The sequence below is a fragment of the Triticum urartu genome, chromosome 5 (genome assembly GCF_003073215.2).
Source record: "Triticum urartu cultivar G1812 chromosome 5, Tu2.1, whole genome shotgun sequence".
NCBI classification, from domain to species: Eukaryota; Viridiplantae; Streptophyta; class Magnoliopsida; order Poales; family Poaceae; genus Triticum; species Triticum urartu.
This window is the reverse complement of record NC_053026.1, coordinates 471522378-471540379: the sequence shown is the minus strand read 5'-3', so window position 1 is coordinate 471540379 and position 18002 is coordinate 471522378. Positions and strand designations below refer to the sequence as shown.

At 44.2% G+C, this 18002-nt stretch overlaps 1 protein-coding gene across 1 annotated transcript; it reads left to right on the top strand.

Moving 5' to 3' along the window:
• The first annotated feature begins 1023 nt into the window (after window positions 1-1023).
• LOC125509928 (ubiquitin carboxyl-terminal hydrolase 2-like) lies at window positions 1024-5857 on the top strand. Its single transcript, XM_048674992.1, has 3 exons — window positions 1024-1315; window positions 1456-4300; window positions 5157-5857. The coding sequence occupies exons 2-3, from the start codon at window positions 1461-1463 to the stop codon at window positions 5395-5397; spliced, it is 3081 nt and encodes a 1026-aa protein (XP_048530949.1). The 5' UTR covers window positions 1024-1315; window positions 1456-1460; the 3' UTR covers window positions 5398-5857.
• Window positions 5858-18002: the final 12145 nt, after the last annotated feature.

Sequence of the window (18002 nt, the reverse complement as noted above, 5' to 3'; positions counted from 1 at the left end):
CCTAGGGTTAGTTTTAGGATGCCTTGGGACGTCCTCCCACCTCTTTGGCCGCCACCCCTTGCTCCTATATAAGTAGATCCATCTAGTAGCTTTTTCCTTGGGATTTGTTCAGTTAAAAGTTAGCCATTGCAACTTCGTGTACTTCGTTTGTGTCCAACGACCAGACCAAGACCGCTTCCGGATCCCCACCATTATCAATACTTCATATATATTTGCGATATTCAGATTGCTTTATCATATTCTTGCTCATTCTTCGATTGCTTGCAGGAATAGACCTTCGTGGTCAGGCTGACCGTACTTCCAGCATCGTCAGTAACCTCAGGAGATTGGTTTAGCGATTGCTAAGGCGCAACGTCGTGCACGTTTGTAGTCGGATCGTCAAAGTCGTCTCCACCAAATCAATAGTTATCATCTCATCGAAAGATCGGGACCCTCGCCTTTATCAGGAGGGGCGCTCACCGAGGCAGCATGGAGGACGCCGCCCGGTGCTGATGCATCATCATCAGAGGAGTGGGGGAGGGGGAGGCTAGAGGATTAGTGTCCATGGCAGCGGAAGAAGGGTGGGTGGGCTCGAAAGAATTGGTTTCCTCTGTACCATATAAAAGTGTGCTCTAGCCAATGCAATCAAAAAATCAATGCGATAAAAAAGACTAGGCAACACATTTATACATTAACATTATATATCATATCCTAAAAAAACACTATATATCATATGTATTTTTTAGTTCATATATTATTAACTTGAATATTCATGTTGGATACAATCAAATCTACTCTTATATTGCAACCGATTCCGCATTCGTGTATTGTCTAATGAATTACTTACATTAATATAAAAAACGCTCTTATATTATACTCTCTTTGTTCAGAATTACTCGTCACAGAAATGAATATATCTAGATGTATTTTAATTTTAGATATATTCATTTCTGTGACGAGTAATTTGGAACGGAGGCATAAAACGGAGGAGTAAGCCTTTAAGTCTTTTCGTAGCCCAAAAAGATTACGACAGATTGTTCATACCCCAACTCGTATTCAGAGTTCCGTGGCGTATCGGCACACCTTCTTTTTCCTCTCCGTGCCCCCAATCCCACCCAGTGCGGCGCCGGCCCTGAAGCATCTCCCTGCCCTAGCCACAGCTGCCGCCGCGCCGTCGTAGCTTAGCTCCACTGCCGACGAAGCCTCCGCCCCCGAGCAGCGCGCCCCCGCCTCTCCCGCGCGTCGCCGCCGCCGCCGCTTCCCGTCCCGTCCCGCCTCGCCGCGTCCCTGCTGCCCCAACTCCGTCCCCGATTTCGAGCATTGGTTGATTCCTGAGGTATGACCATCCCGTCCTCCACCGGTTAGTTGTTAAACCCCGCCGAACTCCAGAAATTTCCCCATCTGGATCCGCCCACGGCGGCCGTGTAGCTGTCGGCTGGTATCTTCCTTGGGCTTGATTGGATCCGTGTGTTTCAGGAGAGATGGGGAAGAAGGTGAAGGCCAAGGCGAAGAAGGCGCAGCAGCGGGAGCCGCTGGCCGATGCTGGATCCGGCGACGAGGCCTCGCAGGACGTCGAGGAAGCGGCTGTCTCGGCCGGCGATTGGGAGCAGTGCGGCCACTACAGCCGTGACAGTCGCCACTTGGACAAGGTCCTACGGGAGATCGTGTCTGCCAAGCATCTCGCGTCGTGTGAGCACTGCCGGGAGGAGGCCCCCCGGAAGAAAGGCGGCGGGGGTGGCAAGGAGAAAGGCGGTAAGCAGCAGAAGAAGAAAGGCGCTGCTGCCAAGACGCAGGCCAAGGCGGAGAAGAATGATGATTTGTGGGTCTGCTTGGACTGCGGCCGGCACTTCTGCGGCGGCGCCGTGTCAGATACCAAGCCATACGGCCATGCCAGAAGGCATGCCAAGCAGGACCGGCACTGGTGGGCTGCACGCTATGATAAACAAACCATCGCTTATTGCTTGTCATGCGAAAATGATGTGTCCATCGAGCTGCCTGTAGTGGAGACAGTTGTAGCAGCGCCAGCCGTTGAGAAGGTGGTTCTTGGTGCGGTGGAGAGCAATGCATTGGTTTTGGCTAATAGCCATGGTAATGTGATTAAAGGGCTGCCGAATCTTGGAAATACATGTTTCTTCAATGCAGTGCTGCAGAGCCTCCTAGCGCTTGATAAGTTTCGCAGCAAGATGCTAGGACCAGATGTTCCAATAGGAGCCATTGCTATGTCACTGAAGAAGTTGTTTGTGGAAACGAGTGCTTCAAATGATGCAGGAGGTGCACTGAGCCCAAAGAGCCTCTTCTCAAGTATTTGCTCGAAATACCCTCAGTTCAAAGGCTACCAGATGCAGGACAGTCATGAATTGCTCCGCTGTTTTCTTGATGGTTTAGGCACGGAGGAAACTGAAGCGCGGAAGGCAGCGGAGGATGCTTCCAGTGCTGCTGGGGTTCCTACAATTGTTGACTCCATCTTTGGGGGTCAGCTGTCTAGTACTGTCTCCAGCACAGAATGCACACACGGATCTGTTAAGCACGACCAATTCCTTGATCTCTCGCTACCAGTTCCATCAAGGAAACCTCCAGCCAAGAGTGTTTCATCACCACCAGCAAAGAGGACCAAGCAGTCTATACGAGATAGGAACAAAAATCGCAGATATGGAAAGGTTCCTACCCGAGTGTCTCCTGCAATAGCGGAGAGCAGCAAAGAACAAGTACAAACAATTGCTGAAGGCAATGATTCCCAGATTCCAGGTTCAGAGTTAGGACAGGTTGTCAGTGAGAAAGAACATGAGCCCTCTGAATGCAGTGAGTCATGTGCTTCTGTTCCCAACCAAGAGCTGAAGGCCGCTTCTAATGTGGAGGATGACATTTCCTGGTTAGATTATCTTGCTGATGCAGATGAAACGAAGTCTGAGATTCTTGATTCTGCATGTTCGACTGGAGCAGGACAGATCTGGAACAGCAACGATGCCATACATGGTTCATTTCACAGTGGAGATGATGCCTTGCCCAAAGAGCAGGCCTTGATTTCTGATCCCTCAGATGAGAACATTGTTGATGATGCAACTTGTTTACAGACTGTGATCTTGCTTCCTTACAAAGAATTTGACACCACTGCTGAAGAAATATATAAAACTGCAGAAAGCTCACAGAATCCAATAGTTTTTGGTCCTCATCCAGCTGATTATCTAGCAGCAGAAAATCACACACAGCCGTTATATGGCGGAGATGGGGAACAAGATGACTGTTTTGGTATCGGTGATATGTTTGGTGAGCCTGAAATAACTTCTGATGCTAAGAAAGAAACTGGCACAACTGGAGATATTGATGTGATGGCTTGGAGTAGCAATAGTGCTGATGATGAAGTGGATGATAGTAATGCTCCCGTATCAGTTGAGGGCTGCTTGTCATTGTATACTGAGCCAGAGCTGCTATCGGAATCTTGGCATTGTGAGCATTGTTCTATCGCTGTTGCACAGCCAAACACCAATGAATTAGAAGAGGGTGAGGAGACGGCAGCTAGTGCCAATGATAGAAAGGACAGTGCGGAGATGATGGCAAGTGGTGATGAAAAACATGTTGATGATAAGGTCCCGAGCTGCAGCAAAAAAGAGGACATTGATCAGATTATGGCAACTGATGGTTGCTCTGTCAATGTAAATCCTGACATGTGCTGTAACGAAGGGGTGTGTGCAAATCCTTCTTTGGTTGATGCTGAAAACACCTCTGATGGTAATTCTCCAGACGTTGACACTACTGAGCAGCCAGACAGTAAAACATACCACCAGGAGTGTAGGGATTTGAACAGCTCAGCAGTGGAATTTACATCTTCCAGTAAGCAACCGCATGACTTTGCGCAGCATAACGATGGTCATAATGTGGATGTAGCCGCTGAAGAAACGAGTGCACCAGTGAGTTGTGGCGACAATGACTCGGCCTCTTGCAGTACTACTAGCGACAAAAAGGTTGAATCTGGTGGTGCCAATGCTGAAGAAGTTGTGACTAGTAGCCTTCCACCTGAGACGCAAAGCATCTTACCGAGCGCCAAAGATAATGAAGATGGCTTCACAAGGAATATCGGAAGGAGGAAGAGAATGAAGGTGGTTGTCAAGGCACACAAAGGACAAGATAACCAAAATAAACAGAAAGAGGATGAAACAAAGGTTTTCAGAGCTGCAATGAGAAGAATTCTTATCAGCAAGGCACCGCCTGTATTGACGATTACTTTGAACAGATTCAGCCATGACTCTCATGGTCGGTTCAGGAAACTGAAAGGGCATGTGCGCTTTAAGGAGACACTCGATATACGACCGTACATGGACCCAAGGTACTGATTTTTCTAACTCAGTTGAATTTGCCAAAATAAAATCAACCCAACAGTTTTCTGCTTGCCTGCAGCTGTAGTTCCTAGTAGCCACAAGGGGGCACCACTGTCTGTCCATGGCTTGCTAAAGTAGCAATTGCATGTAGGATTTTGCCACAATGATATGACTAGATAAAATTTGACACTATTCCTTTCCCCACTTGTTTACTTTGGTGGATCTTTCTTTAATAATGATAGAACAGAATGCTCTTATTTTAATCATAGATATGTTTCTTGTCAACATAGAGAACTGAAAAGATAAATAATTAAATATTATATGATGACGATTCATTGGCTGTAAAACCCTAGAACATTCTCCGCAGATATTTTTTCTACACATTGTTTACAATCTTATTCTCTGATTCAAGTCTGCCGTGTCCATATCCTGAAAGAAAGCAGAATGCATGAAATCTTTTCATAATCAATGTGAATCTGGAGGTTACATATATGATTTAGATTCGAAGGCATATACGGTAAGCTGTATTGACTGCTCACCAGTTTGTGTCTACACTAAGGGACTCAAACTGGGTTTTAGTATTGTCATTTTTCAGCATATATACAACAAATATTGTTCTAGTTGATCTAATTTGTTATTCTGTTTACACACTTGTACAAGTGTAGGTGCCTACATGTGTAGCTCTCAAGTTTAGTATGCTTATATGTGTTATCTCAAGTTTAGAACCCAAGTGACATGCCCGCATAAGTTTAGGGACCTATTGTGCACCATTCGTATCTGTGATTTATGGGCAGAGAGAGTCATTTACGGACTTTAAAATTGGATTGTATGCTTTGGAAATTAACTGTTTTCCTTAATACGCAGATCCAAGGATAATGACATCACCACTTATCGGCTGGTAGCTGTTGTCGAGCACATGGGAAGCATGACAGGGGGGCATTATGTTGCATATGTAAGATCTGGCAAGATAGGGGGTCGGCAGCAGCAGAGCCGCTCCTCCAAGTCTTGGTTTTACGCGAGCGATTCACATGTCAGAGAAACCTCTCTGGAGGAGGTTCTCAACTGCGAGGCTTACATCCTTTTCTACGAGAGGGTGGCCGAGTAAGACAATATGTATCTGGTGACCTACTCATGGATCAGTGAGTAGTTAGGGACAAGATGAATGTGGAGCAAGAGGTGACAAACAACATTTTTTGGGGATACTGCTATGACTCAGTCTCAGGTGGAGAGTTCTTTTTTGCAAGTGGGCTTGGACAGCCAATCTGTTCATGCTGCTTACAGTGAGTCATTCTTTGGGTTTTCCTTTTCTGGAGAACATAGGTGGAGGGGTGGAAATTGTCTGAAATTGGCAAACGGTTCGTTCAGATCTCTACAAGGTCATCGTTGAGCGTCCTCGGTTGTATTGGTTTAGAGTCAGTCAGTCGGTCATAGACAGCCCGGTACATGTTTTTGATATATGTGGAGTGCGCCCCCAAATTTTGCGTGATGGGGGCGTATATATACGATATATTGTAACATGTAGCTCCATCTTGAGGTAGAAATGACATGTTATTTCTTACCATGTAGTATTACATTGTACCATGCCACGAAAATCAAGCTTGGAAATTCCAAGAAATTCTGGATTTATTTTGTGATTCTTCACAAGACATGTATGTCTAGAATCCCTAAAAACTCCAAATTTGAATTCGAAATATTCTTGGAAGAAACCAAAATGGTAAATCCAAATTTGTATTTGGAGTTTTTAGGGATTGTAGGCACGTCTTGTGAACATTCATGAAAAAAAATCCGTTTTTTTGAAACATTTAAATTAGAGTTTTTGAAACATGGTATTATGTAATGGCTGGTATCATGTTATATCTTCCCTGTTGCCTGGGATCATGGGGCTCACCAGCTTCAGCTTTACGCAGGGCACAGCGGCATGTTCCTGGGTGACGTTTTGCCCGGCGAGAAGCTGAGGACGACGCCAGTCCTGGAGCTGCGCAGAGCAATCTAGAGGTGAACAGGAATGGCGCGCGGGTGCTGCCGTCTCCAAGGTCGGCGACTGGCGCAACCAGATGACGCCCGCCGTGGCGGCGAGGCTCCCTGCGGGGCATGGGGTTTTTGTTTGCTGTAGCCGGCTCGCGGCCGGAAGGTGGTGTGCCGACCATCCTTCAGCTTTATCAACAACAATCAAAATATACTAATTTTACATCAACGTCTACGAGCAGCATCTGCATATATACAAATTTTGCATCCGAGTTCATCAACACTACATTCTCTTACCCCTGGCCAGTACGGTCGATCCATTTACTAGAGCTTACTGTTGCCGTTTGTTCATCCATTTAGCAGGGACCTCTACTTACTCTGAACCAGCGCACAAATTATCTGCCGTCGCCTCAAAGGAACCATTTCTCCCTTTCCGCTGCTACATAAGAGCAATACATTGCTAACTGAAATCGATTTTGCTCCAAATGCCATAAGTAGCAAGTAATAAGTAGGGGAACCACAAGGCTTCTGGTAGGAGCTAGGGATCTGCCGGTTCTAGGGCGAAGATTGTAGGGGAAAGATGGAGGAAGACGAGGTCGAGGGCGCGGCGGCCGGCGGCTGGGCGCCGTCCTTGCGTGGTGGAGAAGAGGCGGCGGCGGCGCAAGAGGCGGCTAGGGTTAGGTCTTCCGGCTTCCTAAGGGAAGCCGAGCAAATACTGATTACTTTTTACTTGATTAGATTGATACATCTTCTCTCTTTATATAGAGAGATTTACTTGACTTCTAAGCAAACGACCCTAATAACGATAAGATAACTGTGCTAAGTCCCCAATAACGATAAGATAACTTGGGCCACAGCCCATTGGGCCACAGCCCATTGGGCTAAGCCCCTAATATGCCGGTCATAACACTTCTCCCCGCCTGCACAAACAGCTCGTCCTCGAGCTGTAAGGCGGGGAAGCGCTTGCTGAACTCCTCGAGGTGATCAACCAGCGTCAAACACCTCCGCGACAGCTAGGGAGACAAGGTCGCCGAGCCCGGCGGCGACGGTGTCCTTCGCAATGTAGTCTGCAGCCTCCAGGTAGAAGAGTCGGGGGCAGACGTGACCAGGCATGTAGGTCTCATCGCAGTTGAAGCACAACCCTTGGCGGCGACGCTCGAATAGCTCGGCCGAGGTGAGCCGGCGGAACGGGTGCGCCGCGGTCGCGGCAAGGGGTGCCGCGGAAGCCTGAGTAGGCCAACCCTGGGCGGGAACATCCGGCCAGGGTGGCGGCCCAGCGGCCCGGGATGGTGATGCCTGCTAGATGCTACCGCACGATGCTCGAACGCGCGGGCGTAGTACATGTCCGTCTGGAGGTCCTGGGGTCCCTGCAGCTCGACGTCCACGCGAATATGATCTGGCAGACCTTCGACGAAGAGTTCAGCCCGCTGGTGAGCCATCACGCTGGACGTGTGGCATGCCAGGGCCTGAAAGCGGTCGGTGTAGTCCTGCACTGTAGAGGTGAAGGGAAGGCGGCCCAACTCCACCAGCCGGCTCCCACGTATCGGTAGTCCAAATCAAAGGAGGCAGAACTCGCGAAAATGCTCCCATGGGGGCATGCTGCCCTCGTCCTGCTCGAGGGCGTAGTACCACGTCCGTGCGGCACCGCGGAGGTGATAAGAGGCGAACCAGGTGCGGTCCGACGCGAGCATCCATTGCCCCCGGAAGAACTGCTCGCACTGGTTGAGCTAGTTGAGGGGGTCCTCGGGGCCGTCGTAGATGGCGAAGGCGAGCTTGGCGAAGCGCGGCAGTGTCTGAGCATGACCGCCGTGAGTGTACGGCTCGGCGGTATGGAGCAGCGAAGAGTATGGCGTTGGTCCGGTGTGCACATGTGGTCCGTAGGAAAGCGGTGGCCCGTCAAAGCCAGCATGGAAACCCGCGGAGTCGGAGGGCCCGTCGTATGACAGGGAGGGCGTCGGCTGGTCCGCAGCCATGATGTGGACTGGCGGCGGTGACGTCGCGGCCAACCAGACTGGAAGTTGGGACGGCGAGGGCGGGAACCACACTTGCTGAATCGGCACGCCCGCCGGCGCGGTTGTAGTTAGCCCGGTGCTGGACGACGGAGGCGCCGACAGCGGCTGAAGGAAATATGCCCTAGAGGCAATAATAAAGTTATTATTTATTTCCTTATATCATGATAAATGTTTCTTATTCATCCTAGAATTGTATTAACCGGAAACTTAGTACATGTGTGAATACATAGACAAACAAAGTGTCACTAGTATGCCTCTACTTGACTAGCTCGTTAATCAAAGATGGTTATGTTTCCTAACCATGGACATGAGTTGTCATTTGATAAATGGGATCACATCATTAGGAGAATGATGTGATTGACTTGACCCATTCCGTTAGCTTAGCACTTGATCGTTTTAGTTTACTGCTATTGCTTTCTTCATGACTTATACATGTTCCTATGACTATGAGATTATGCAACTCCCGATTACCGGAGGAACACTTTGTGTGCTACCAAACGTCACAACATAACTGGATGATTATAAATGTGCTCTACAGGTGTCTTCGATGGTACTTGTTGAGTTGGCATAAATCGAGATTAGGATTTGTCACTCCGATTGTCGGAGAGGTATCTCTGGGCCCTCTCGGTAATGCACATCACTATAAGCCTTGCAAGCAATGCAACTAATGAGTTAGTTGCGGGATAGTGCATTACGGAACGAGTAAAGAGACTTGCCGGTAACGAGGTTGAACTAGGTATTGAGATACCGACGATCGAATCTCGGGCAAGTAACATACCGATGACAAAAGGAACAACGTATGTTGTTATGCGGTTTGATCGATAAAGATATTCGTAGAATATGTAGGAGCCAATATGAACATCCAGGTTCCGCTATTGGTTATTGACCGGAGACGTATCTCGGTCATGTCTATATAGTTCTCGAACCCGTAGGGTCCACACGCTTAACGTTCGGTGATGATCGGTATTATGAGTTTATGTGATTTGATATACCGAAGGTAGTTCGGAGTCCCGGATGATATCGGGGACATGATGAGGAGTCTTGGAATGGTCGAGACGTAAAGATCGATATATTAGACGACTATATTCTGACATCGGAAAGGTTCCGAGTGATTCGGGTATTTTTCGGAGTACCGAGGAGTTACGGAAATACGGGAAAGAAGTATTGGGCCTCATGGGCCAAGTGGTGGAAGAGAGGATCCAGGGCGCGTGGCTCCCCTAGCCCAAACCGAATTGGTTTAGGGGGCCGGGCCCCCTTTCCTCCTTTCCTCCCTTTCCTTCCTTCTCCCTCTCCTCCTTCCTTTCCTCCTCCTAGTAGGAGTAGGAAAGGGGAGTCCTACTCCTACTAGGAGGAGGACTCCACCTCCTGGCGCGCCCTACAGGGACTGGCCGGCCTCCCCCCTTGCTCCTTTATATACGGGGGCAGGGGGCACCCTAGAACACACAAGTTGATTGTTCCAAGCCGTGTGCGGTGCCCCCCTCCACCATAATCCACCTCGATAATATCGTAGCGGTGCTTAGGCGAAGCCCTGCGTCGGTAGCAACATCATCACCGTCATCACACCGTCGTGCTGACGGAACTCTCCCGCGAAGCTCTGCTGGATCGGAGTTCGTGGGACGTCATCGAGCTGAACGTGTGCTGAACTTGGAGGTGCCATGCGTTCGATACTTGGATCGGTCGGATCGTGAAGACGTTTGACTACATCAACCGTGTTCTCATAACGCTTCTGCTTAAGGTCTACGAGGGTACGTGGACGATACTCTTCCCTCTCGTTGCTATGCATCACCATGATCTTGCGTGTGCATATGATTTTTTTTGAAATTACTACGTTCCCCAACAGTGGCATCAAGACAGATTTATGCGTAGATGTTATATGCACGAGTAGAACACAAGTGAGTTGTGGGCGATACAAGTCATACTGCTTACCAGCGTGTCATACTTTGATTCGGCGGTATTGTTGGATGAAGCGGCCCGGACCGACATTACACGTACGCTTACGCGAGACTAGTTCTACCGACGTGCTTCTCACACAGGTGGCTGGCGGGTGTCAGTTTCTTCAACTTTAGTTGAACCGACTGTGACTATGCCCGGTCCTTGTTGAAGGTTAAAACAACACTAACTTGACGAAATATCGTTGTGGTTTAGATGTGTAGGTAAGAACGGTTCTTGCTCAGCCCGTAGCAGCCACGTAAAACTTGCAACAACAAAGTAGAGAACGTCTAACTTGTTTTTGCCGGGCATGTTGTGATGTGATATGGTCAAGGCATGATGCTAAATTTTATTGTATGAGATGATCATGTTTTGTAACACAGTTATCGGCAACTGGCAGGAGCCATATGGTTGTCGCTTTATTGTATGAAATTCAATCACCATGTAATTGCTTTACTTTATCACTAAGCGGTAGCGATGGTCGTGGAGGCTATAGTTGGCGTGACGACAAGGATGCTTTGATGGAGATCAAGGTGTCAAGCCAGTGACAATGGTGATCATGACGGTGCTTTGGAGATGGAGATCACAGGCACAAGATGATGATGGCCAATATCATATCACTTATATTGATTGCATGTGATGTTTATCCTTTATGCATCTTATTCTGCTTGATTGACGGTAGCATTATAAGATGATCTCTCTCACTAAATTTCAAGGTACAAGTGTTCTCCCTGAGTATGCACCGTTGCCAAAGTTCGTCGTGCCAAGACACCACATGATGATCGGGTGTGATAAGCTCTACGTTCATATACAACGGGTGCAAGCCAGTTTTTGCACACGCAGAAATACTTGGATTAAACTTGACGAGTCTAGCATATGCAGATATGGCCTTGGAACACTGAGACCGAAAGGTCGAGCGTGAATCATATAGTAGATATGATCAACATAGTGATGTTTACCATTGAAAACTACTCCATCTCACGTGATGATCGAACATGGTTTAGTTGATATGGATCACATGATCACTTAGATGATTAGAGGGATGTCTATCTAAGTGGGAGTTATTAAATATGTTTAATTGAACTTTAATTTATCATGAATTTAGTCCTGATAATATTTGCATAACTATGTTGTAGATCAATAGCTCGCGATGTAGCTCCCCATTTATTTTGATATGTTCCTAGAGAAAAACTAAGTTGAAAGATGTTAGTAGCAATGATGCGGATTGGATCCGTGATCTGAGGATTATCCTCATTGCTGCACAGAAGAATTATGTCCTTGATGCAACGCTAGGTGACAGATCGATTGCAAGAGCTGATGAAGACGTTATGAACGTTTGGCGAGCTCGATATGATGACTACTTGATAGTCTAGTGCATCATGCTTTACGGCTTAGAATCGGGGCTTCAAAGACGTTTTGAACGCCACAGAGCATATGAGATGTTCCAAGAGTTGAAATTATTATTTCAGACTCATGCCCATGTCGAAAGGTATGAGACCTTTGACAAGCACTTTGCCTACAAGATGGAGGAGAATAGCTCACCTAGTGAGCATGTGCTTAGAATGTCTGCGTACTACAATCACTTGAATCAAGTGGGAGTTAATCTTCCAGATAAGATAGTGATTGATAGAGTTCTCTAGTCACCATCACCAAGTTACTGGAACATCGTGATGAACTATAATATGCAAGGGATAACGGAAACGATTCCCAAGCTCTTCGTGATACTGAAATCGACGAAGGTAGAAATCAAAAAAAGCATCAAGTGTTGATGGTTGACAATACCACTAGTTTCAAGAAAAGGGCAAAGGGAAGAAGGGGAACTCCAAAAAGAACGGCAAGCAAGTTGCTGCTCAAGTGAAGAAGCCCAAGTCTAGACCTAAGCATGAGACTAAGTGCTTCTACTGCAAAGGGACTGGTCACTGGAAGCAGAACTGCCCCAAGTATTTGGCGGATAAGAAGGATGGAAAAGTGAACAAAGGTATATTTGATATACATGTTATTGATGTGTACTTTAATAGTGTTTATAGCAACCCCTCAGTATTTGATACTAGTTCGGTTGCTGAGATTAGTAACTCGAAACGGGAGTTGCAAAATGAACAGAGACTAGTTAAGGGTGAAGTGACGATGTGTGTTGAAAGTGGCTCCAAGATTGATATGATCATCATCGCACACTCCCTATACTTTCGGTATTAGTGTTGAAGCTAAATAAATGTTATTTGGTGTTTGCGTTAAGCATGAATATGATTTGATCATGTTTATTACAATACAGTTATTCATTTAAAGTCAAAGTATAATTGTTGTTCTGTTTACATAAATAAAACCTTCAATGGTCATACACCCAAGGTGAATGGTTTATTGAATCTTGATACGTCTTCAACGTATCTATAATTTTTGATTGCTCCATGCTATATTATCTACTGTTTTGGACTATATTGGGCTTTATTTTCCACTTTTATATTATTTTTGGGACTAACCTATTAACCGGAGGCCCAACCCAGAATTGCTGTTTTTTGCCTATTTCAGTGTTTCAAAGAAACGGAATATCAAACGGAATCCAAATGGAATAAAATCTTCGGGAACGTGATTTTCTCACCAAACATAATCCAGGAGACTTGGACCCTGCTCCAAGGAACAAAAGAGGCGGTCACGAGGGTGGGGGGCGCCCCCCTAGGGCGCGCCCCCTGCCTCGTGGGCCCCTCGTTGCTCCTTCGGTGTACTTCTTCCTCCTATATATACACACGTACCCCCAAACGATCAGGACAGGAGCCAAAAACCTAATTCCACCGCCGCAACTTTCTGTATCCACGAGATCCCATCTTGGGGCCTGTTCCGGAGCTCCGCCGGAAGAGGGCCATCACCACAGAGGGCTTCTACATCATCATAGCCTCTCCGATGAAGTGTGAGAAGTTTACCTCAGACCTTCGGGTCCATAGTTAGTAGCTAGATGGCTTCTTCTCTCTCTTTGAATCTCAATACAAAGTTCTCCCCCTCTCTTGTGGAGATCTATTTGATGTAATCTTCATTTTGCGGTGTGTTTGTTGAGACCGATGAATTGTGGGTTTATGAACAAGTCTATCTATGAATAATATTTGAATCTTCTCTGAATTCTTTTATGTATGATCGGTTATCTTTGCAAGTCTCTTCGAATTATTCATTTGGTTTGGCCAACTAGATTGGTAGTTCTTGCCATGGGAGAAGTGCTTAGCTTTGGGTTCGATCTTGCGGTGTCCTTACCCAGTGACAGAAGGGGCAGCAAGGCACGTATTGTATCGTTGCCATTGAGGATAACAAGATGGGGTTTATTTCATATTGCATGAATTTATCTCTCTACATCATGTCATCTTGCTTAAGGCGTTACTCTGTTTTTAACTTAATACTCTAGATGCATGCTGGATAGCGGTCAATGAGTGGAGTAATAGTAGTAGATGCAGAATCGTTTCGATCTACTTGTCACGGACGTGATGCCTATACACATGATCATGCCTAGATATTCCCATAACTATGCTCAATTCTGTCAATTGCTCAACAGTAATTTGTTCACCCACCGTAGAATACTTATGCTCTTGAGAGAAGCCACTAGTGAAACCTATTGCCCCCGGGTCTATTCTCATCATATCAATCTCCATCACTTTAATCTTGCTTTGCTTTTTTACTTTGCTTTTACTTTTTACTTTGCATCTTTATACCAAAAATACCAAAACTATTATATCTATCAGATCTCACTCTCGTAAGTGACCGTGAAGGGATTGACAACCCCTAATTGCGTTGGTTGCGAGTAGCTATCGCTTTGTGCAGGTACGATGGACTTGAGCGTGGCCTCCTACTGGATTGATACCTTATTTCTCAAAAACTGAGGGAAATACTTACGCTACTCTGCTGCATCATCCCTTCCTCTTCGAGGAAAACCAACGCAAGCTCAAGACGTAGCAAGAAAGATTTCTGGCGCCGTTGCCGGGGAGTCTACGCAAAAAGTCAACATACCAAGTACCCATCACAATCCCTATCTCTTGCATTACATTATTTGCCATTTGCCTCTCGTTTTCCTCTCCCCCCAATTCACCCTTGCCGTTTTATTCGCCCTCTCTCTCTCTATCCTTCCTCTCTATTTGCCTCTTGTTTGCCCGCTTGCTTTTTGTTTGCTCGTGTGTTAGATTGCTTGTTTGTCGTGATGGCTCAAGATACTACCAAATTGTGTGACTTCACCAATACCAATAATAATGATTTCCTTAGCACTCCCATTGCTCCTCTTACCGATGCTGAATCTTGTGAAATTAATACTGCTTTGTTGAATCTTGTTATGAAAGATCAATTCGCCAGCCTTCCTAGTGAAGATGCCGCTACTCATCTGAATAGCTTCGTTGATTTATGTGATATGCAAAAGAAAAAAGATGTCAATAATGATGTCGTTAAATTGAAGCTATTTCCTTTTTCGCTTAGAGATCGTGCTAAAGCTTGGTTTTCGTCTTTGCCTAAGAATAGTATTGATTCATGGAACAAGTGCAAAGATGCTTTTATCTCTAAGTATTTTCCTCCCGCTAAGATCATCTCTCTTAGAAACGATATTATGAACTTTAAACAACTTGATCATGAACATGTTGCACAAGCTTGGGAGAGAATGAAATTAATGATACGTAATTGCCCTACTCATGGTTTGAATTTGTGGATGATTATACAAATTTTTTATGCCAGATTGAATTTTGCTTCTAGAAATCTTTTAAATTCGGCCGCGGGAGGCACCTTTATGGAAATCACTTTAGGAGATGCTACTAAACTCCTAGATAATATTATGGTTAATTATTCTCAATGGCATACTGAAAGATCTTCTAAAAAGTGCATGCGGTAGAAGAAATTAATGTGTTGAGTGGAAAGATGGATGAACTTATGAAATTATTTGCTACTAAGAGTGTTTCTTCTGATCCTAATGATATGCCTTTGTCTACTTTGATTGAGAATAACAATGAATCTATGGATGTGAATTTTGTTGGTAGGAATAATTTTGGTAACAACGCTTATAGAGGGAATTTTAATCCTAGGCCATATCCTAGTAATCCTTCTAATAATTATGGGAATTCCTACAACAACTCTTATGGAAATTATAATAAGATGCCCTCTGAATTTGAGAATAGTGTTAAATAGTTTATGAATTCACAAAAGAATTTTAATGCTTTTCTTGAAGAGAAATTGCTTAAAGTTGATGATTTGGCTAGGAACGTTGATAGAATTTCTCTTGAGGTTGATTCTTTAAAGCTTAGATCTATTCCTCCTAAGCATGATATCAATGAGTCTCTCAAAGCCATGAGAATTTCCATTGATGAGTGTAAGGAAGGAACCGCTAGGATGCGTGCTTCCAAAGATGCCTTTATTAAAGCGTGTTCCTCCAATTCCTACGAAAATCAAGATGAAGATCTAAAAATTATTGATGTGTCCCCTATTAAATCTTTATTTTGCAATATTAATCTTGATGAAACTGAATATGATCTTCCTTTACCTAGAAGGCGTTCTAAAAATTCAAAGTATTTAGATCTTAATGATGAAATTGATGAAAGTGGGATTGAAAGAATAAAAATCTACATGTTGCTAAACCCACTATATTGGATTTCAAGGAATTTAATTATGAAAGTTGCTCTTTAATTGATTATATTTCCTTGTTGCAATCCGTGCTAAATTCTCCACATGCTTATAGTCAAAATAAAGCCTTCACCGAACATATTGTTGATGCCTTGATGCGATCTTATGAAGAAAAACTTGAGTTGAAAGTTTCTATCCCTAGAAACCTTTATGATGAGTGGGAACGAACTATTAAAATTAAAATTAAAGATCATGAGTTTTATGCTTTGTGTGATTTGGGTGCTAGTGTCTCTACTATTCCCAAGACTTTGTGTGATTTACTTGATTTCCGTCATTTTGATGATTGCTCTCTAAACTTGCATCTTGCGGATTCCACTATTAAGAAACCTATGGGAAGGATTAATGATGTTCTTATTGTTGCAAATAGGAATTATGTGCCCGTAGATTTCATTGTTCTTGATATAGATTGCAATCCTTCTTGCCCTATTATTCTTGGTAGACCTTTCCTTAGAACGGTTGGTGCGATTATTGATATGAAGGAAGGGAATATTAGATTTCAATTTCCATTAAAAAAGGGCATGGAACACTTTCCAAGAAAGAAAATAAAATTACCATATGAAACTATCATGAGAGCCACTTATGGATTGCCTACCAAAGATGGCAATACCTAGATCTATCCTCGCTTTTATGCCTGGCTAGGGGCGTTAAACGACAGCGCTTGTTGGGAGGCAACCCAATTTTATTTTTATTACTTGCCTTTTGCTCCTGCTTAGTAATACATAAATTATTTAGCCTCTGTTTTGGTTGTGTTTTTTGTGTTTAATTAGTGTTTGTGCCAAGTATAACCGTTGGGAAGACTTGGGGAAAGTCTTGTTGAACTTGCTGTAAAAAACAGAAACTTTAGCGCTCACGAGAACTGCTGTCATTTTTATTTGAAGAGTGCTATTTAGTTAACTATTTTTTCAGATGATTAATAGATAAAATCCTCACGTCCAGCAATTTATTTTAGAATTTTGGGGGTTCCAGATCTTGCGCTAGCTACAGATTACTACAGACTGTTCTGTTTTTGACAAATTCTGTTTTTCGTGTGTTGTTTGCTTATTTTGATGAATCTATGGTTAGTAAAATAGTTTATAATCCATAGAGAAGTTGGAATACAGTAGGTTTAACACCAATATAAATAAATAATGATTTCATTACAGTACCTTGAAGTGGTCTTTTGTTTTCTTTCACTAACGGAGCTCACGAGTTTTCTATTTTGAGTTTTGTGTTGTGAACTTTTCAAGTTTTGGGTGAATTCTTTTGATGGATCATGGAACAAGGAGTGGCAAGAGCATAAGCTTGGGGATTCCCATGGCACCCCCAAGATAATCCAAGTACACCAAAAAGTCAAAGCTTGGGGATGCCCCGGAAGGCATCCCCTCTTTCGTCCACTTCCATCGGTAATTTACTTGGAGCTATATTTTTATTCACCAACATGATATGTGTTTTGCTTGGAGCGTCTTGTATTATTTGTGTCTTTGTGTCTTAGTATTCCACAATCATCCTTGCTGTACACACCTTTTGAGAGAGCCATACATGAATTAAAATTTGATAGAATACTCTATGTGCTTCACTTATATCTTTTGAGCTAAGTAGTTTTGCTCTATGTGCTTCACTTATATCTTTTGAGCTAGATAATTTTGCTCTATGTGCTTCACTTATATCTTTTGAGCTAGATAATTTTGCTCTAGGTGCTTCACTTATATATCTTTTGAGCTAGATAATTTTGCTCTACGTGCTTCACTTATATCTTTTGAGCTAGTTAATTTTACTCTATGTGCTTCACTTTTATCTTTTGAGCGTTATAATTTTGCTCTATGTGCTTCACTTAGATCTTTTAGAGCGCGGTGGTGGATTTGTTTTAAAGAAACCATTGATCTCTCATGCTTCACTTAAATTATTTTGAGAGACTTAATAGCATGGTAATTTGCTTAATAATAATATGCTTGGTATTCAAGATTTGTGAAACTTTCTTTTGAGTGTGTTGAATATTAAGAAAAGATTGAAGCATGATAATTGTTTTGAGATATGGAGGTGATAATATTAAAGTCATGCTAGTTGAGTAGTTATGAATTTAAATAATACTTGTGTTAAAGTTTGTGATTCCCGTAGCATGCACGTATGGTGAACCGTTATGTTACGAAATCGGAGCATGATTTGTTTATTAATTGTCTTCCTTATGAGTGGCGGTCGG

Bases quoted from the DNA above. Each gene is read 5' to 3' on its own strand.
- LOC125509928 (XM_048674992.1), top strand. From the start codon at position 1,461: ATGGGGAAGAAGGTGAAGGCCAAGGCGAAGAAGGCGCAGCAGCGGGAG. The intron at 4,301-5,156 runs GTACTGATTTTT...CTTAATACGCAG, and splicing joins CGACCGTACATGGACCCAAG to ATCCAAGGATAATGACATCA.